Below are 21,366 nucleotides of genomic sequence, written 5' to 3'. Positions count from 1 at the left end.
ATGTGTTTACTGTCAACTTGTCATGATGGGTGGAAATCGATGTTGATAGAAACCACCATCAATGCCCTTCGTACTGTAGTGAGTGTTTTGTTAAGTGAGCCAAGCTAAACAATATGCTTCTCATGCTTGCTGTTAAATACTGCATCTGCATCTCACCATTTGCACAACTAATGAAGCATATTCTGTTAGCTTTTGCCATAAGTTCACTTGTGCACTTAATGTGTATTATTAATTAATTTCCTAATAAAAGGAAGTGAACATTTAACCTTGTTTTGGCATAATTTTGTAATTGTGCTTTTTAATTGATAGTTTTATCATTAATTTTTCTTTATGTCAGTATGGTTAATGTCTTACACTTCCTTTTAGTCATCTTGAATGAATATGGTATAAATGTTTTCAATGAATATTTGATTTTTATTGCAGAAGCCACCCAGGAAGCTGAAGTTTCAAAGCGAAGAAGAGACTGGGCTTTCTCTGAAAGAGATAAAATTGTCTTGGAAAGGGAGAGTATAAGGACACTGTGTGATAGGTTGAGGAAGGAGCGTGATCGTGCTGTATCGGACTTAGCAGAGGCCCTCAGGGATTCTGATGACATTAAAAAGCAGAGGAATGAAGCGTCCAAAGAGTTGAAGGAACTTAAGTAAGTGAATTTTGGAGAGTTAACATCATTTCTAAAAATATCGCTAAAATATGACCCTCTCGGTGAAACTGAATCTTGGTGTTATACAATGCAACTTTATTCATGAATATTTGGTTGATATTTGTTTTGTGATGGTTTTTCATGTTAAATTTTTGGGTTCCTGCTTACTTGCTCATTAAATAGGTCTATAGACCTGTGCTCCCATGTGGATATTTAAATTTTTACCTTGCAAAGGTCTTCATTTTCCATATTAATTCCCCAATAGTTATTAAAATATTTAGTTTCTAATAAAATAAAAGTAATCTCACTGCCTTCAAATTTATAATTAGTTAGTGTAAGGTGTAGTTTTACTTTTTAATTTTGTGCAATGCTCATTTGTGCACAGGTCTGAGTGATGAAGAATGAGTGTTTAGAGTGAGAGTGAGCATTTTTATGCGGAATATCAAAGTATTTTTCTCTACTCTCATCGTGAAGGAATCCCACCTAGTTGAGCCTGAAACTGTTATGTTCTGCCTTTTTGTAAAATTTGCGTTGCAAATGTAGTATTTCAGTGACTTATACCCTTTGTTAGTATGATATCATCTTGGAGGTAATTTAAGAGACATTCCTCTATTACTCTGCCCCAGTGACGTTGTACTGCAGTGGATGCATTTACTTGTCAATGGTCAAATGACAGATAGATAGATTTATTCACCATGAACAATACATAATTGTATGGGCTTCGTTAAGATTCAATTACATTTATAGGTGCATTAACATGTATACAAATTCATAGGAATAATAATGTACACGAAATATACGAGTATTAAAGATTTTAAAAAACAGAATTCCCTGCATTGGCTCTTTCTATGTACTCTTGAATGCTATAAAAAACATTATTTACAAAGAAATTTTTCAACATCTTTTTGAATATATTTTCTTGGGGGAGTATTCGTTTTAACTCTTCAGGAAGTCGATTAAACAGCAGTCTTCCTGAAACTTCAGGGGCTTTTTGTAGTGCTGCTACTCTGCAATGGCCATTATGAAGATGATCCTTACCCCTCATGTCGTACTTGTGAACGTCCCTATTTCTGACCAGTGAAGGGGTTTTGGTGCAGGCATACAAAATCACATTATACATATAGATACAGGGAATGGTCATGATTTTGTGACGTTTGAAGTACTCCCTGCAGGATTTTCTTGCATTTTGTTAAAATATAACCCTTAATGCCCGTTTTTGAAGTGTGAGTATTCTATTGTTGTTTCCATGTGCTGAGCTCCCCTAGCAGACGATGTCATATTGAGCTATGGACTCAAATATACCATGGTATACTGAGATTAATATTTCTGTACTACAATAGTTGGCAAGATTTTTTTAAAGGAATAGGGCTGAACATAATTTTTTACTGCATTTTTCCATTTGAAACCTCCAGCTTAACTTGTTGCCTATTTCTAAACCCAATCAGGTGGTATGTTCTGACTCAGAAATCAATTGGTTTCCTATTTTTATGGAAATATTTGACTGAAGGTCTCTATTACTAAATACCAAGTTAACTCTTTTTCTTGCATTTAGTTGTAAATTATTTACATGGAGCCATTGAGCGACTTAATTCACCATAGCATACATATCTATTTCTAATCGAGATAGTATGACCTGAAGATAAAGAGACTCCCGACACTTAATCCATTTTTTATTTTTTGAAAGGTTTGGAAACCAATGAAAATGTATAATTGCACATTAATTTGAATTTTCATGAAATTTAGGTTTGAGTTCAAGATGATTCTTTCACTATAATTATTTTGTAGGCTTAAAGTTTTATAAAATATGATAATGCGTAATTCTTCATGTGCTTACTTTTCACATTTCACTTGCTATATTTTGATTGATTAATACAGTTGCCTCTTAGTGGATATTACATAAATTCATTGGAAATAAATTTAAATCTGTTAAAGAATCTGGTCCCAATTCAGAGGCTTTTGAGTTGCTTGTTCTCGGTCTAACTTAAGTGGCAGGCATGTTGTTTGCCATTGAGGAAGGATACATGGTCAAATTCTTGTAATCACTGGATACCATGAAATCTTGAACTGGGGACATCATTTTACTCTTTAACAATAGTGTTATGTTGTATGCAGATGTTAATTTATTTGTATTTGATGCTCTTTAATCTTATTCAGAGAAAAAATGGAAGTTCAAGCTGAGAGGGAATCACGATCTAAGAGACTGCACCATGCTGTAAATGAGAGCCATGACCATGGAAGAGAATCCGTTTTGGAATCAGATCTCAGTGAATGGGAGACAGAAACATTGGACATTGATCTGGTTAGTATTGTGTACTTCCTGAATGTGCCTTAGGGGCCCAAGTATTGTGAGGCCATAAATATTTGGAAAGGAATCACATAAAAGGAAAAAGAAATGATTTTTATCATTTTGCATTTTTCAATCTAAACTTCTAATTTTCTGACTGAATAAAGTGAAGACTAATGCCCATAAATAAAGATCATTTAAATAACATACTGTTTCTTCATTTTCTGCATTAGTTTTGTACTTGATGGAAATAAAGTATTGATTTCTGTCGATACTTTATTTCTCTTTTAGTGTTGACTGTTTAACAGATCTGTTCATCCTTCTCTTCACACACATATAAACTTTTGCTGTGATATCATATTTGTACGTGTTACTCTGCTGCTCTGTGTAGTTCAGCACAAATTCAGTTTACTAAAACATTAAAACATACCAGGTAACAGGAGGAGAGTATTGGGCCCACTGTCCTAGGGCCCAACCTTGCAAGGATCCTGGAATCATATACCTCTAGTTAGATTTTCAGATCCATCTTGGATGGCTCCTCTTTCTGATGCCACATTTTTTTATTGCATTTGGATTTATGAAGTAATTATTAAATAAGAGCAAAATTTGAACTAGTATTCACATCATGAAACTTACTAAACCAAGAAGACAACTGTAAATTTAATTATGAATTAGACTAAGGAATATGATGTATTTATGTGTGTATGTTTGTGAAATCTTATTTTTTACAGAGTGGTTTATCTCCAGAAGTGGAAGAGTTAGGCTTTGAGTTGGTTGGAGGACGTGATGATCCTCATTACCCAAATGATTCTCATGTCTATGTTTCATCTGTAGCTGAAGGCAGTATTGCTGATGGGAAATTAAAGTAAGTGTTTTAATTCAGCTCTTTTGTTACTCGTCACTATGTCACTACAAGTAGACACTCCAGTGTAATACATTGTGCAATGTGTGTCTCATGTTTGCCTTAGCAAAAAGTTATCTTATAATTTAAATTAGCCTTTAATTTAAATGTTAAAATATTAATTACAATAGTGCAGCTTCTTAATAGAAAATGATTATTGTTTGATAATTACTACTTACAAAATAAAAGTAGGCACTTATTATTAAGGCTTTTTCTGTTTGGCCTCACAAATTTTATGCAAAATAAAAATTTCATGTATTTTTGTTTATCTATGTTTTGCTTTTTCCTGTGAGACTTCCACTTGTAGGCATATTTTTAGGCCACATCTTTTGAGACCCCTGCAGCAAGTCTAGTAGTTGTGGGAGAATTCTTATTTTTTTAGTTGCCTCCACCCTTGCTCCTGTCTTCCATAATCTTTGTAGCATTGGCCAACTCTGACGGAAGAGAAGCGCACACAAAAATTTGTAAAATTTTTAGTAAAACAGGAAGTTTGGTACATCTTAAGCTGAAGTGCTCTAAGTATGCCTTCTCTTATACATGACATTTGTATTAGAATCCAGTGGAAGAATGATGCTACACAATGCTAATAATCCGGCCCAAAAAAATGCTTTCCCTCGGTCACGTGCATCTGGAGAAATATAATCATCAGCACTCTGCTCTCCTGGGAATTTATTCTTGACTCGTGTAATTGGTTGGGAATATCATTTATTGTGCTTCTGTCACGTAGATGAGTTGTGGTTACTGAAATAGTTGGAGCAGGCCCCTGTGTGCCATCGGCATTAAAAGCAGTTGCATATTGAAATCCATCACAGAGTTTCAGCAAAAATGTATGTACTGCAATTTTAATATATCCTGTGAATTGGATGGATTATTTTCAACAATTTGGATCCAGTCAAATGTAATAACCTCTTTTAATCATGGTGAAAAATGATACAAATTGATCGCTGGGATTAATGAAATTGTTGCATTGAAATGCACATTAGCGGATGACTCCATTAAAAGTTACTGCTTCGGCATCTCTCGCAGTTTCTTTGGAATTAATGAAAGAATTTTTTCTTGGTAGTATATGGGCGATATTTTTCCATTTCATATAATTGCATAAAACATCTTATATTTGAGAGAATACGATACTGCTGAAAGATGATGGAGTTAACTTAGGTAATTTGCCATTTATGTTCCTGTTAAGGATGAGCCTAAGCTTCATAAATAATGTTAACCTTACCATTTAGACTGTGTTTACTCTTTGATGGGCCCTACAGTATCCAAGGCCACAGAGCATAATAGATTAATATTCAATGATTGAAATATGGATACAGGGTGAATTACCCTTTTTGGGCCGTAACTCCCTCCATTGGTAGTACGGGAATTCAAAATGGGAGTTTGTATGATTGTTCAGATTCAGGGAACCTTACCACATGTTGCTTCCATCAGCATTCACTATATTTTCATAAAATATTTTACGTTAAGTTTTACAACTAATCCATGCATGTCAGAATTCAAATGGCAGTCATTTAGAGTGCAATGCATAATTAACATCAGTGCGTTATATTTCTGCTTTGTGTCAATTTTAGCTGTTGAAACTTTTCAAGGACATTGAAGCATTATTTTGCATTAATTTTGTTTGCCTTGTGTGTTCTGGTATTTTTCATAGTTACTGAGATTACAAACTATCATTTTAGGCTGAAGAAGGAAGTTGAAAGCTTTAGATTTTTTTAAAACAAATGTATTTTCTCATAAATTAGACAATTCAACTCCTTACCTCTCCATTTTTTAGACCAAATGACTGCATTGTCAGTGTCAATGGACTTGACTGTAGCCAAGCAAATCGTCGTGCAGTTATGGAAGCAATTCGCTCTGGTTGCTGCTTAGGGCAGGCGGGAGTTGCTGTGCGAAGGAGAAGAGTTGGTGCACGATGCCTGTACACCACTCAGGTTTGTATGGAGTGACTATATATTGCTTCTTTCTATTCTAAGGAACTCTTTGTTGAAAGTAACATCTCACTCTTAGATGTGAAAATTTGTTATGAGTTACTTCTTTCATTAGAAATGTGATAAAAGATGGTGTTTCTCTGCCATCACTAAATAGGATAGAGATTACAGAAACATTATGTATTATGATTTACTATTATATATGCTCCTTTATCAAATTAGTGTCTAATCCTTTCTGAACAGGAATTTACAAATGAAAGAAATATTTTTTATGTTGGTATAAACAGATAAGTAGGTTTTTGCTCATTTGGTGCTGTGAGCATTGTTTGTACTTAAAGCAGCCTTTATACCCTTCTGTTCCTTTTCAAACTTCTCTGTAGTGGCAAGGATACACAATTGTTAAAACCTGGAGTTTTTTCAGTAAAAATGTAATGATCGCAATACAACCTGTATCAGTCCGACTTGCAGATGTATCCTAAAATGGACTCAATAGCATTGCAGTTGTTTAAAAAATGCTCATTAAACTTCCCTTTTTGTTAAGCATTTGGAAGACTGCAACCACTTATGTATGTTAAGTAGGACCCTTTAACATTTTGGGATTTAAAACCTGATTGCATATTATTATAATCAATGTGCATATTGTTATTAAATACTCTCAGTAAAATACTGGATCAGGCATTCATTAGAGTATACATTATGAGCTGATTAAATGTACAACACCCCTCATTTCAAGTTGGTTGAATCTGCTATTCCATCATTGACAGTTACAGATTCCCTCGAGTAAAGACCATGGCCTGATGTTAGAGACTGGAGTGTACATCAGTAAGATAACCCCAGGCTCACTGGCAGCCAAGGAGGGAAACTTGGCTGTTGGAGATAGGGTATTAAGTGTGAGTATTGATTTTATTTTTTTATTAATGACATAATTATTTATATGATAAAGTAATATTGTTGCCTGATCTATGTAGGACATTTTTTTAACATTAAAAAATTGGTCTTTTCCTGTGTCATAAAATCGTGAAGGAATTGTAGAAGTGAATAAGTTCCTAGAAAAGATATTTAGGGCTTCTTTACTCTCTTTAAATTTCTTATGAAGAGAAATTCCTATTTAAGACATGTCCCATCTCTGGGGAGGAATGCCTCTCGAGGAGGGGAACTATTTCCCCCATGTATATATATTAATGCCATTGGCAGCAATCAAAAAATCTTAAATGCAAGTGACATATATTCATCGTTACATTATAGCCATTGTTGACAAAGTATGCTTCCAGTCCACTTCCAGTTCTCTTCCAGAACTAAAGTAATTTTATGGTTTGGTTTCATTTAACTTCCCTGTCTGCAAGATTGTTTGCTGTTGTGACATGAACCTAGTCAAAGCAAATTTTGTAACATAATAACAAATGTGAAAGTAGTGTGCATATCGAGGTAAGTAAATTTTAAAATGAGGTTTAAGCATTTTACAAGTAAACAGCATTCTTATTATGCCTCCATGAAATGCAAGTTGTGTCTTAAAAGTGTGCCACTGGCAAATATGAGCCTTCTGAATTCTTTCGACTAACTCCTTAAGTCAACGCATTTAGTTTTTCCTGGTGGTACGGTATATTTTCTCTTGTTAATCATCAGTAGTCCATCTTATGTAAAGCTAACGGACTACATGTTTCCCCTATAAAGTTATGTCACATTCCCAGGGTTTTTAAATACATACACATTTTACTGTTTTATGAAATATACTGATTAAGTGCATAAATGATTCATGTGCTTATGCACAAACATTCATTCCATTGACATCACCTGAAGTCAGTCTGGACCCCTGTGCCTTTTATCCAAATTACATAGCGAAAAATTAACATGAATCAAAGGGAAATTTAGTATTGGAGGCTTATGAAAACCTATATTTCATCTATAAGAGCAATACATAGTTGGAAACATAGAAGATGCTTTGGATATTGTTTATATACCAGCTTATGATAATTAACTGTTTGAAATTTTTTTAAAACAAATTGACCTGCTTTTTTATCAGATAAATGGAAAGATATTGGATGGAGCACAAGGTGGCAGTGATGCAGCTGCTGCCTTGGAAGAGCCCGGTGATGTACTGACTATCACGGCCTTGAAAGGAATGTCTGGTGGGACTGCAATGAGCTCACCACCTTCATCCCTTCCACCCCCTCCGCCACTTGGGCCTCCAACATCATCTCAAGCTCTTCGGCACAACATACGCAGCAGCTCAGGCGATCCCCATTCCTTGAGTGTGACCCCAGATAGTGGTCATCTCTCACTGGGATCGGTCTCTCCGGGTAATTATGAAACATCAATTTCGCTTTTCAGATGTACACTCATTTGACATCACATGAACATTTTTTATTATTCCATTCTAATTATACAGAATAACACACGCTCTTGAGACGAGTTGGAAGTTTTGTGGAAAGGGAATCTTTGGAATAGTGTGCACCTCTCCCTTCTCTCTTTTGATGCTGAGTGGGTTGCAACTAGGTACGTGTCAATAAGAGAATTTGATAGGACTGAATGCTAATGGGAGAATTTAAGTGGAATAAGGATTAAATTTAATTGGTGTCTAATTAGGTCATGGATAATGGAATGAGTTTACAAAGTAATTTATTTGGACCAATAATTAAAATGTGAGATTCCTATGGACCAGTTGTAAGGATATGTTAAACTTTAAAGTAGTAACAAACATGTAATAATTGCCATTTCATGATGACATTGCCCTCTCAGAAAAGGCACCCAGGGTATGCAGGCACCTTTTCCTTCCCCGTTCTCTTCCTCGAGTAGCCCTTTCTTCCGAAGGGCCCCTCGGGATAGTGGCCAGTGTGTTATATCTGCGTACAAGGTGCCGTGAGCTGACTGCGATCCCAGAGGAAGTGAAAGCACCCAAAAATTACAAATGGGCCAGCTGAGAAGGTGGAAAATGTGTCACTGTTCATTAAATATGGATTATGTGATCTCCATTAATGTTCAACTTGTGCATTGGCTCTAGGTGGTGCCAGTGTGGTGGTTGGGAATTCCCCAAGTTATGGCGTCATTGAAGATGGTTGTAGTGTAGTGTCTGGGCCCTCATCAGGACGCTCGGTGCAAACCAGCGATGAAGTGGCGCTCGCCTTTTCAACAAGAGGGCAATCGCGTGTGCATTCGGATGCCAAACATCAAGGCAGTGGAATTTCTGATAGTGGTCCTTATAAGGTAAGAGATTTGTGCTGTCATTGTTGGAACAATTCTTTTTCTTCTGGAGCTACTAATTTATGCACTGATGGGTAACTTCATTTTCAGATGAACCAACGGTATTGTGAATTTTTCTCTATTCCAAATGTCAATCTTCCATTTCTCATGCAAAGTCCATTATGAGGATAGTGACCTCAGGGGAAGATGTAATGGGTACACTTCTGTCCATGTGCAGATTTTGATGCTGAATAATAGTTAAATTGATGTCCTTTTGATATTCTCTATTTGAAAAAAGAAACAATGGTAAATCTGAGTTTGTAGCATTTGCAATAAAATCTCAGGAATAGTATTGCACCAGAATGACTCGAATTTTTAAATCTTAAATTCTTCAACAGTATAAATGTAAAATCTGACATTTTTCCTTTCGTTGCAAATTTCGTAACTGAATGATTTTTTCAATTAACTTAAATTTTTAGATATTTTCTGATATGTATTTCTTATCCAAATCAAGCCAAATTTATTCAATACATTTTCATCATTATACATTTAAAATTTGATATCCTAATTGGCATTCACAATAAATCAGGCATCTCATTGGGCATGACTCACAACAGTACAGTTAGGAATAGCAAGATAATGTGCTGCAATATCAAAACATTCTTGGGCTGACCAAACATAAAGCCCTTTCAAATTAAGTAAAAGAGATTGAATGCCATACCTGGAAACCCTATTCTTAAGTATGGCAAAACTCCTCAGAATTGGAAGCTGTGATAGATATTTCCATTTATGAAAATAAGAATGGGGCCACAGTAGAAAATTGTAGGCCAGTGGATCATTGATCTAGGAATAGGTTTTGTATGAATATTAAAAATTCAATCAAAGCCAGCTATTGTGTTGCACATTTAAAAAGGACAAAGGAAAATATACGAGGGTCATCCGGAAAGTAGTACCCGTTCGTGAAATAAAGACACAAAAGTAAATATTAACAAACATAAAAAATTTTATTTGAAAGAGGATACTTTAAACTACTTCTCAACATAATCTCCAAGCAAATTAAGGCATTTGTCATAACGTGTGACAAGTTTCTGTATTCCTGCTGCATAGTCCTTCGCCGCCAGCTCATTGAGATACGCGAGGGACCCATCTTGCACAAATTTTTGCATAATGCAGATGGTGTTTAACAATTTCATGAACAATTGTTCAAGAAACATTGGGAAAATGCTCACAGATGTCATCAATTGTGACGCGCCGATCGTTCCTCACGAATTCGTCAACTGAGCTCACCAGTTGGTCTGTAATGACAGACGGTCTCCCCGAACGCTCATCGTCGTGTGTGTTCCCACTCCCCATGTTGAAGTTGCGACACCACCGCCGAACAGACGACTCGTCCATTACATTGTCTCCATACACCTCCTTTAATTGGCGATGAATATCACATGGGCGAACGTTTCTTGCATTGAGGAATTTAATCACTGCCCTCACTTCACAACTGGCGGCGTTCTCAATTTTTTTAAACATTGTAAACAATCACAGAAACAACACGGGCAATGCTAGCGTCACGCAACTTGGCTCAGAGAAGGCAGACAAGCCACTGAAGCTATCTGACCTCGTCCAGCGGCTACTCACGTCGTCAGCACTTCATGCGGCACGAACGGGTACTACTTTCCGGATGACCCTCGTAATTACCTATTGTGGAAAAGTTAAATTTGCTACGTAACGAGTAAGATAAAACTGCTAAAATTCTGTAGATACCAGCAGGAGGCCAAACCCATGTACAGATCCATTGATTTCAAACTACAGTGAACCCTTGATTATCTGTGTGCAGATTACCCATTTTGCAGATTTTCAGTGGTATTCTTTTCCCAGTACTTCAAAATGTTGACAAAATTACAATTGTAAAGAAAGTTAAATGCTTTGAAAGTTCAAAATACTTTAAAAAGTACAAGTGTGAAATATCTGGGCTTTCTTGAACGTTATTAGTTTCAAAAAATTGAAAGTTGTCCATAGTATTTAATGTTTAAATAATGAATTGGAATGTGGGTACTACGAAAAGGAAATGCCTTCCTGTGTTGATGTCCCATTCATTTCTAATAGGGCTTAGTACATGTGGTGACCAACTCCCTATGTAACATGTGGCTGAGCATGTATAGAGGTGAGAAAAATTCATCCAAGAAATTAATTGGAAAGCAGTTCATTTCAAGCTTCGAAATTATAACAATTCAATGTAGGCTCCATGAAACAGATTTTTTCTTAAGTTATGCTCTGTTCTGATTTCAATTTATTTTGATATATCCTAAGGCCCTGTGAAGAAATAAATTTCATGGAGTGTGGGTGTAGAGGAGGATGGAAATGGTAAAATGGACAGAAAGGAAATCAAATGAGGAAGGGCCAGGCATGGTGATGGAGGAGAGGGGCTTATTGGGAGGTTCTACAAAAGGAGGCAGGAAAGATAAATACAGAGAATTCGGATAGAGAATGGGATGTTGAAGAGTGTTGGTAAAGGCGAGAATGTTGGGCAAAGGAGGAAGGTGCATGAGTAGGATAGGGATGTTGGACGGAATGAAGGGAGGAAGGAAGAATAGGCAGATGAAGAGCGACTTAATGTGGTGTTGGACGTCAGGCTGTTTTGTGGGAGAGGCGGGGAATTATTGTTGCTCCATTGTGAGTCCAGTTTCCATCCAGACCCCAAATGGTTTGTATAAAAATTATCAGGGAAAGTTCTAGAAAAATAGATATATATATGGGATATTGTCACAATGCCTCAAAATTCTTCAAATTGCATTCCTTAAGAGTCAACGCACTTTTCGCTGAGGTTTGTCCACGAATTGAATCCTCTCTGGTTGTCAAATTCAGGATGGTCCTTCAGGAAACGTGTGCAAGGTTTATTGACAGCACTTCTGGAAGGATATCACTTTTGAGAAAAGGAAATAGGAAATATGCTGGTGCCAAGTTGGGACTGTGAGGGGGAGTGGGAATCGTCATGATGCCGTTTTCATCGGGTAGTTGGTTGCCTTGGAGCCTCAAGTGCTCAAGACCTTCAGGACAAGTTAAGCGCAGATGTTTTTCATCACCAAATTTTCAGGGATAATGGTGTGCACTGCCGTCATATCAATACCAATATGATCTGCGATCATGTGCCCACTTAACTAATGGCCTTAATTCAATACTTCACGCACACGTCAGGAAAAAATTGTTACCAATACTTTTTATGCAAGCCTTGTACCTTAACTGGTAGAATGGCAATTGTAATAATCATCTATATTTGAGTTTGTTAGCTGAAGAAAAGGAAAAATATTACCCAAGGCAAGTTTCATTTACTTTTTTTTGTCCTGGGCACAGGTGGGGAAGATGGGGGCTGGGACGGGAGGTGCTTGGGAGATGATAAGGGAGAAGATAGAAATGGTTCGAGGCCGTAGGGGAGGGAAGGAGCGTGCATCGGATGATCCAGTGCCGAGACCCACGGCAGCTCCTCCACCGTCGCCGGGCCTCCTCGGTGATCCAGAGCAAGACGATGCAATAGCAGAGTTGGATTCAGTGATTGACAGCTATCGGAGGAATCAAGGTGGAGATGGTTAGTTTTCCATTTGAAATGCAACTTTTGTCGTGTGAGGTTGACCTGTTTTCCAAAGATTGGCATATTTTGATTTTGCCCTAGGGGTGAAGACCGTTGCGAAAAGGAGCAAGAGAAGAGAGAAAGAAGAGGCATTGGAGAAGAATGGTGGCACCTGGCCAAAGTGCAGGGGCGGCGGGCCTGGAATAGCTCATGCAAATGGAACCATTCTTCATCCCAGGCGTACCAAGGAGCGCCTTCCACTTTCAGCCATCCTCGGAAATACTCCAAGGTAGAGCATTTTTTAAATTTTTATGAAATCCAATGGGATCGCAGTATTTGCTATGCTTACTGGTGTAAGCAGCAGCTAATTTTAGTTACTTTCATCGTTGTTCATTTCGAGTGTCATTTATTTATTTAATTGATTCATTTATCATTAATCTGAAAACAGTCATTTTTGGCCTTAATGCCTGATTTTTCAACTTGAAAACAACAACAAAACAACCACAAATGCCGAAGCCGTAGTTTGAGGAAAATGTACCTAGCCAGGAGTCGAACCCGTAACCTCTTGAGTCGGCCGGGAGAGATGGTACTCTGCTGCCACCAGGGTTGGCATATTCATATTTTATTCCCGAAGTCATATTCATTCGAGTCATTTTGTTTCCAACAATATAAATCCTCGGCTGAGGAACTATTATTTTAATACCTTTCATCTTAGGAATAGCCAATTCACAGATTTGTGTAATAAAATAACTTGTGAATTCAAAGTAATCAACCTGAAGGATGGTTTATGATAAGGAAGAGTGGGGCTCACCCTGACCTTTGTTGGGACCCTTATATTTCATCACTGCCTGAATTTTAAATGGTTGTCTGAAGGCATCCCCTGGGTTTTGAGCCTAAGTCATTTGGGAAACATCAGACTTCTATACTACCCTTTGTTTTCTTATTCTCCTAGTCCTGGTTTTATAACATCATGGTTAGCTGAAGGTTAGTTCAGCAGCCAGTTGAGGTGAAAACTCTGTTTCATGGCTGCTAGTCAATTCAAAACACGACCGTTAAACTGATTAATAAATGACAAACAATGTCACAGCAGTTACTGTGTTCACATTCATTAAACTGCAATCCTATTTGTTTATTGATTCGAATTAGCCAATCTCCATGTCGAGGTAATGTTCGCATTAAATAACAATTGGATTTTATGAGACATCATATAACTCAGCCCTAATAACACAAAAAAGTCACACATCCTAAACGGATATCCTTAAGTCTTTGATTTTTAACCTACTTTCATTTGTAATCCGTCAAGCTTAAATGCTATGTGCGAATTTAAAAATTAAATGCCTATGTTCTCATAAAATTCTCCTTTATTTACAATATTAACAGTGTATACACCTTGTGTAATTTGTTAAATGTTGTATTATCATTTATAAGGGTCTTTAATGATATGGGGTAATCAGGACGTGTGGGGCTAACATACTAGCTTGCCACCAAGAGTGTCGAAGCCTGGAGGTGGCAGATATTTTTCAGTTGCGTCATGATTCCCACTTGAAGTGATTTATAGGGAGTACGCTGAGTGAGTACGCCGTCTGTCAGATTGGACATTGAATTCTGGACCCCCGGGCACCTTTCGTCCAGAGTGGGCTAATTCTAAGGTTAAGGCTAAGGTTTCTCCCTACGCTTTGTCCTTTTCGACCCATCCCCAATGGTGCAAAGGACCCTAGCTGGTGGTTGCCTCCCCTGAAACCACTCCTGAAATATTATGGGGATTTCTTAAATGATTGAATTGCTGCAATGTGGAAAGCAGCAGGAAGCATCCCTGATGTCTTCTCAAGGAGCAGCTGCTCACCAATTTCCTCCTTTCTTGAATCAAATGTCAGATGTGATGAAAACCTCTAGTTTAACATTTTCCAAAGGTAAACTATTTCTCATTAGGGTCTCTGGGCGGGGACTACTCGAGAGAGAGTGTATCCATCAAATATGTCAATCAATTTTGGATCATTGCTTGAAATTTCTATTCATTCTGGGCATTTGAGATATTAAAGAAGAATATAAAGTTTGGAATGCATAGCATGGAGTTGGCATTTAAGATGTTAGTGAGATAAAATTGTTTGAGGAAGGAAACTTTAAGTGTTGCAGCTCCAGGAGCACTCATGTGGGCTCAATCAATGGAGATGCTGGAGTGAGCGCAGTACTGTGGAAAGGCGCTGCAATGAGAGCATAGAATTTCTTAGGATACAGTGAACGGAATATTGCGATGACAATAGCAATGAAACCCACTGTCAAATGAGTGGCACCAGGTGGTTCATGTGACCACAGGCAATAATGGTTATGTGGAAGAGGTATATGATAAAATTGTCAAAGTAATAAATAATTTGAGGGAATGGAAAATGGAAATGGATTTTGACACTGGAATGCAATCGTTGAATAAGGCAAGGAAGGAAAAAAAAGGCAAATTAGGTCTGGGGTAATGAATGAATGTAGAGAAAGGATTTTGGAATTCTGCAAAAAATAATTAGGTTTCCCAGGCACATTTAGAACTGCCAACAAAGATGCACTTGGAAGAAGGCAGAAGATAGGTAAAGGCAATACCAAATTAACTGCAAACTTGAGAAGAAGGAAAACCAAATGACTTTGTTTTTTCATAGAGTATCCTGTTGGAAGGGAAGACCCCATGCAAGGGAGGTCAGCATGACCTCGTCTTTGGAAAATGTGAAGCAGCTAACAGAATTGTGAGACACCATTTCTATGAATGCAGAGCAAATATCAATGCCATTTTTGAAAACAGTGAAATTCATGCTGAAGATGAGGAAAAAAGAAAGGGATAGAAAGAGTATCGAGAGAACCTTTTCGACAGAAAATAAATGGAGGCAAACATAGTGGAAGAGGATAATTCTCCTGGTGGTGAAGAAGGAGACAGTCCTCAGGTCAGAATTTGACTGTGTAGTGAAAGACTTAACGGCAAACCAGCCCCCAGGAGATCAAGCAGCAGTAATAAGATGCTGTTTAAATTGGGAGAAAACTAAAAAAAAGGAGTAAGTTGGGGCTGCTCATTATCACCATTGATGTTTTACGATACTATTCATAGTTAATTTTAATGGTGAAATTTTTTTTTGATTGAAAGGAATCCTGTTACCTAAGTTGTTTGTTGCCTTCCCTAATAATTAATAGCAATGCTAATTCTAATTGATCTTGTGCATGCCCTGCTTTAGATCTCATTCTGTAAGATTGTTACCGGCCTAGTGATGCATAGGCGTTCTGCACTTTGCAAGTATTTAGTACTGTTTAATTTTTATCCAACACTGAATGGTGATACCATTTGCCTAGTTTTTCTTTGCATTGGTAAAGTTAACCTGCTCTTAAAAATTCAAAGTTTGTAAATGTAAACTTATGCTGGAATAGCAATGGCTTTAGAGGAGGAGTTTGTGAGCCAGCTCCAATCTGAGCCATCCCATTCACAGATGATTGAAATTGATTGCGTGGACGTCCTGCTTTTCATTTTGCCCTGTAAATATGCATCTGGGCGGCAATCTTTTTCAACCATCCATTCATGACTATTTCCACGAAAGCCATTCCTCCCCTCTTTGTTTCTTCTTGAGTGTCGTTACCCAAAGGTCGATTTGCATGTCTGTCCCCCGTGCAGGTATCCCCCAGAAGGAGACTGCACTTCCCGGAGGAGGCGAGGGGACAGCAAGGATGGAAATTCCCCCTCGGGAGCAGGGCCCCTCTCGCACACCCCCTTCAAGTCCCTGTTTGCAGTGGCCACCGGCCTGCCTCCATCACCCAGGGGAGCCGGGTCGCAGCAGCCCGATGACGGCACCATCGACTTCTCTGTGAAGTCAGGGAATATTGGACGGGAGGTGCTGGAGTACTATGTGCGGAAAAAGGGTGGGGGAGGGAGCAGGTCAGGGGTTGGAGCGTTGTCCTCGGAGGGGGGGAGCGAGTCCCCCTCTCATGGGTGGGCCCACTCGAGGCCGCACAGCGGGAGGCCCCTGTCCTCCCCTCCCCACCCGCACCCCTACCCCACAGAGCCACCCCCGTTCTTGCCACCTGCGCCCCACCCGCACCACCCGCACCCACACCATGGACCCCATGCTTCATCACCTCTCCTGCGCTCCCCCAGGCATTCCTCCTCGCCCTCTCCACTCCTCCTGCCGCCTGCACCTCCCCCCGGGGAGACATCCCACTCGGAGGCACGCTCACACTGCTTCGAGCCCCCTTATGCCCGTCAGGTTGGTTGTGCATCTAACACTGTACATCCCTCACAAACACACTTTTATGCATTTCAGACTAGAATCTAATCGCAAAACTCACACACTCATCTCATCCTTGGGTTTGTTTCTGTGTGGAGTAACACTATGTATGTGTGGGTGTGGTGTAGATTGTAGATCTGTTCACTTGGTACTCACCTTGGTAAAAATGACTGTTCAGGTGGAGAAAAAGTTTCCTGTGGCATATCTGGCATAATATCAGGTACTTTCAGTAGGCATTTGATTGTTGACTTTATAATACCTAGGCATTCATCTAAAGAAAGGCTGAGAGGGGTGAAATAATTGGAATTCTATTTACTCTGTTGGAATTCTGTGTATATATCCTCTAATGGTCTCACACACATATTTAGAATGATACATCAATAAACGCCTGTTTAATAGAAACCTACTTAATTATTCAGATTATCCCTTCCTGTAGCTGGTGTAATAATTAACATTGCCATTATTAATTGATCCGAGGTCCACAGACAGCTTTTGATTGTAAAAATGCCTTCCTTCTGAGAGTCAGAAATTAGAAATTTGCTAATTATTTTTCAGTGATAGATTTGAAATGAGTATAATTGTCCTAAAAATTTATGATTTTAAAATCAATTTTAATTTTTTTCATGCAATGATAAAATTGCATTAAAACTTCCCCATATCAATGTGACTACATTGTATTCTTTCATAGAAGACAATTGTATGTTTTTTACTCTCTCTATGCGCATCAAGTTGATTCCAAAATGGTTTGTGGTAAAACCCTATCATCTTAGAATTAATAGCCATTTTATGTATATAACCCATAATTTAAGTCAATCTCAATCTCATCAGACTCATGCTCAAGGTCATTTTTAAATATCATTCATCCTTATCTTCACATAAAAATCTGGGGTGGAGTCAAGATTCAGGGATTCCATCATTTCCTGCTAAGCCATTGGATTTGATATTCTAATCTAATCAATTGTGTCATAGGCTCTTGTATTCCGGTTGATCTGGTTGCATAAGTACTGAACCTTTGCAGCAGTGACAAGTTGTAGCAGTAGGTGTCAGTTGACTATATGTTCATCCAGTTTCGACATGAATTCTTTTAAATTTGAGGGTAGGCATACGTTGAAGCGTCCTTCGATTTCTGATGCCAAATTCCTAAACTAGAAAATTTTCATAATATTATTGTTTGGACATGATATACTTGTAGGTGCACTGGCTGCAGTTATAAATGAAAGCCTGAAAGAGGATTGGTGACCTTAATATCAATGAGCATTTGTCATTTCATGTTATTACTCCAATAATTCATGCATTTTGATACCATGTTAGGTTACCATGTCATTATATAGGCATGACATGGAGTGAATTCCATGTGGAGCCATGACATTATGGTATAAATTAATTATGAAGATTCTCCTCTTAAGATATTATCATGCATTAAGTGGCTGCAGTAATATCTCCTGCAAACAAATATTCCTTATTATGGAGATAATTGATGAAGTCAGAAAACGTGTGCGATAAGATGTTTTGGATGAGTCAGGGCAATCTGATCACGCGGCATACTTGTTTGTTCATGCTGCGCCCACAAAGGAGTTTGGAGATGGCTGTGCACTTTGTTCTGCAATAAACCTCCCCTTTTTAATGAAATATTATTTTTGGTTAATTACAATGAGTGATAAATGTGAGGTTTTCCTCAATTTGGCATTCATATTTTTGAACTTGAATAACCAATGCGTTTGTATGCATTTAAAACAATTTAAATTATCAACCAGCTTTAGCAACGAATTTTAATAATTCTTTGCTTAAGCCATTAAATGGCAGAATGAGTTTTATTGTTCATTTGTGTATAAGCAAAACTGTGACTGCATAGTGAACCTTTGGATCTTTTAGCATTCCAAACGTTTGAATATAGTCGTACTTTGACTGCAGGAACCTATCTTTGAAAATGTTTCAATAAGGCCTCACAAAATTACAAATTAAATAATATGGTGACAGTTTTATTATTGTGCATTAGTGACAAAAACTAACTTGTTATATTTAGAGATATCTCCAATCATTTGTATCAAACCTTGGAGTGATGATATTTTTTTCAAGTGTGCCAATGGCTATCTATCCCTCAAGCAAAGACCACCTTTTGTGTAAAGATAATTTAAGATCAACCTTGAAATTGTGTGAATATCTCTACAGCAGGCAGTGGAAATGGAACATTTTCTCTGTGAATTTTTGCCGAGCATTATTATTCTTTCATTGTAGCATCTGAATAAGAAGTATCTATGTATAGAACAGATAAGTCATGAGCGCTATGGCAATGAAGTATGTTTTTTTCTGTCATAGTAATTAAAATTGTGCATAACAGTTGAATATTGCCTTAAATGTGATCAGAAGTGAAAATGAGTTAACAGTAGTTATATGCTTTTGAGATTAACAAAATTGTGTTTTAAAGTTGAAAACACTTCGCTTCAACTACTTAATTATGTAGAATGTAAATTTACTATGAACAAAATTTTTTTTAAAGCTGTGAATGGAAACTAAGTATAGTAAAAAATACATAATTATTGCAAAAAATGAACTGTTTTGAATTGAATTCAGACACCAAATAAATGCGAATGACTCATAATGTTGAAGAATTTCAATGTGTACTTCCTGATTTTAGATAGAAAGGATTCAGATCCAGATAATGGTTTGAACAAATTTTGGTTTTGATCCATCAGTCCCTGATCAAAATAATTTCACTGGGAATCACAGTCATAAGTCTTCAATTTTTTTTTACTTTTAAATTTTGAGTTAGCTATGGGACTCGTTAAAAAGTATTTTAAGTTTCTTAGAATAAATTCTAAACGGATTGTTATTAAATTGCATTTTCCAAGTTGGCCTAGCATAAGTATTTAAGATATTTTTAGATTGTGAGTGATGGGCGTATGATATCTCTCATCAAAATCACCTTTTCCTTCAAATCATTAGAAATAGATTGTGCACAGTATATGTTACATTCTAATTATTAATCTACCAGATTCAGTGAATCACGGCTTAGGGAAAATATCCACATGGATTCGAATGATGATGTGTGATGGTGTCATGCAAAGCTGCTGTGGTGGGATGGTGAGCATGGCTTTTGTTAACTAATTTTTCCAATCAAATACTAATTGATAGTTTGAGACTACTAACTCACTAAAACTTAACTACATAAACTTATATACTGCTAGGTTTTTCACTTGAGTACTTGTCTCACAAAATTTCTCATGGATTTGAGAGAGATGAGAGTTGCCACGTTCCAGCGTAAGGAGTTAATTGAAGTCATTCTAAATTTTAATTCTCATCGTAGTGTTTTGGGCGAAGCATCCATCATATCGTGATGAGCTTAAATAAATGCCACTGTGCATAATGGCCCTCATTTTGAATTTGCAGAAAAGGGAAGGAAGAAAACATATTCCTGGGCAAGTGGGAATTACACATGCTTGCCAATTTCATTTGAAGCATGTTGAGAGTCTTATCTAGAGACACCTGTAGCCTCTTAGTTGGCTGAATACCAATGAGATTTTGCTTCTAGAGAGACTCTAATTCTAGGCATTTTTCTTATAGAAAAGTTTTTGCATAATTTGTTTATAATAATGTATAATATTTTTCAATGCAACAATTTCAGAGCGTAAAAATCATTCGCCTTGAAGGCGAATGATTTTTACGCTCTGAAATTGTTGCATTGAAATGCACATTAGCGGATGACTCCGTTAAAAGTTACTGTTGCGGCATCTCCCGCAGTTTCTTTGGAATTTATAATATTTTTGTTTTACCGGCAATTCCATTATTAAAATTAATTAATGATATAAAATCATATATCATACCCTCCATGGAAGATATATTCTAGGTAATTGATATTCCACAAAGTAGTTACTGTCAGTACATAGTACTTTAAATCCTCTCATCATGTATACATTTACCATTTGTATCATTATCATTTCACCAGAATCAAATTATTACATAGATATTTTTATAATTGCAATATTTATTCCATTTCACATTGATTTTGAAAGCAGTTTTGTTTATTATTTATGTTTGCTTTAGCATGGGTATATTTTCAGTAAAAAGTCCAACTTTGGCACACAGGACTTACTTTCACTCAATAGAGATATTATGAGGTAAAAAAACAAGACACAATATTTTGCTAGTGAAGATGTATAATTCTGATATGATATATGACAGTGCATGACACTGTTTTACATATTAATGACATTAATGTGACGAGAGTAATTAATAATTTCAAAAATTTCTTGTTATCTTCTGTCTATAGAACTTTGAGTATGAAATCCCCATTTTGTTGAATATGACAAAAGTATTAATTAAAAATAGAGAGATTTATCTTAGTATGCAGGCTAATTGTTCAATAGCTATGTGATGTAAGTTTCATTGAGTTGTCTCATGTTGCATAAGTGGTAGCCATTGCAAGTTGAAACGCTCAATTCACGTATGCCCACTTCTGATGATGAAAAATGCTTCCCACAAAGTTGTTTCTTCCCATTGGGGAGGAGGAAAAAGTCGCATGAGGCCTGGTGTGGACAACAGGGAGGCTGAGGAACATACTTCTCATTAATTTATATAAGATAATTGGGTTTTTACAGTGCGTTTCATGGCACCTACAGTGTACAAATACATCTGT

At 37.2% G+C, this 21,366-nt stretch overlaps 1 protein-coding gene across 4 annotated transcripts in view; it reads left to right on the top strand.

Moving 5' to 3' along the window:
• Nucleotides 1-21,366, top strand: part of Dlg5 (Discs large 5) — a 125,686-nt gene that overhangs the window by 42,095 nt on the left and 62,225 nt on the right. For all 4 annotated transcript variants that reach the window (XM_071586502.1, XM_071586499.1, XM_071586500.1 and 1 more), the window contains exons 12-21: nucleotides 424-640; nucleotides 2,795-2,939; nucleotides 3,656-3,789; nucleotides 5,600-5,756; nucleotides 6,518-6,643; nucleotides 7,774-8,050; nucleotides 8,752-8,954; nucleotides 12,273-12,504; nucleotides 12,589-12,775; nucleotides 16,124-16,712. In XM_071586502.1, the coding sequence (XP_071442603.1) occupies nucleotides 424-640; nucleotides 2,795-2,939; nucleotides 3,656-3,789; nucleotides 5,600-5,756; nucleotides 6,518-6,643; nucleotides 7,774-8,050; nucleotides 8,752-8,954; nucleotides 12,273-12,504; nucleotides 12,589-12,775; nucleotides 16,124-16,712 (2,267 nt within the window). The remainder of the gene's footprint in view (nucleotides 1-423; nucleotides 641-2,794; nucleotides 2,940-3,655; nucleotides 3,790-5,599; nucleotides 5,757-6,517; nucleotides 6,644-7,773; nucleotides 8,051-8,751; nucleotides 8,955-12,272; nucleotides 12,505-12,588; nucleotides 12,776-16,123; nucleotides 16,713-21,366) is intronic.

The sequence above is a fragment of the Hetaerina americana genome, unplaced genomic scaffold (assembly GCF_022747635.1).
Source record: "Hetaerina americana unplaced genomic scaffold, ioHetAmer1.1.p SCAF_23, whole genome shotgun sequence".
NCBI lineage: Eukaryota > Metazoa > Arthropoda > Insecta > Odonata > Calopterygidae > Hetaerina > Hetaerina americana.
This window is presented reverse-complemented; position numbering and strand designations above follow the sequence as displayed.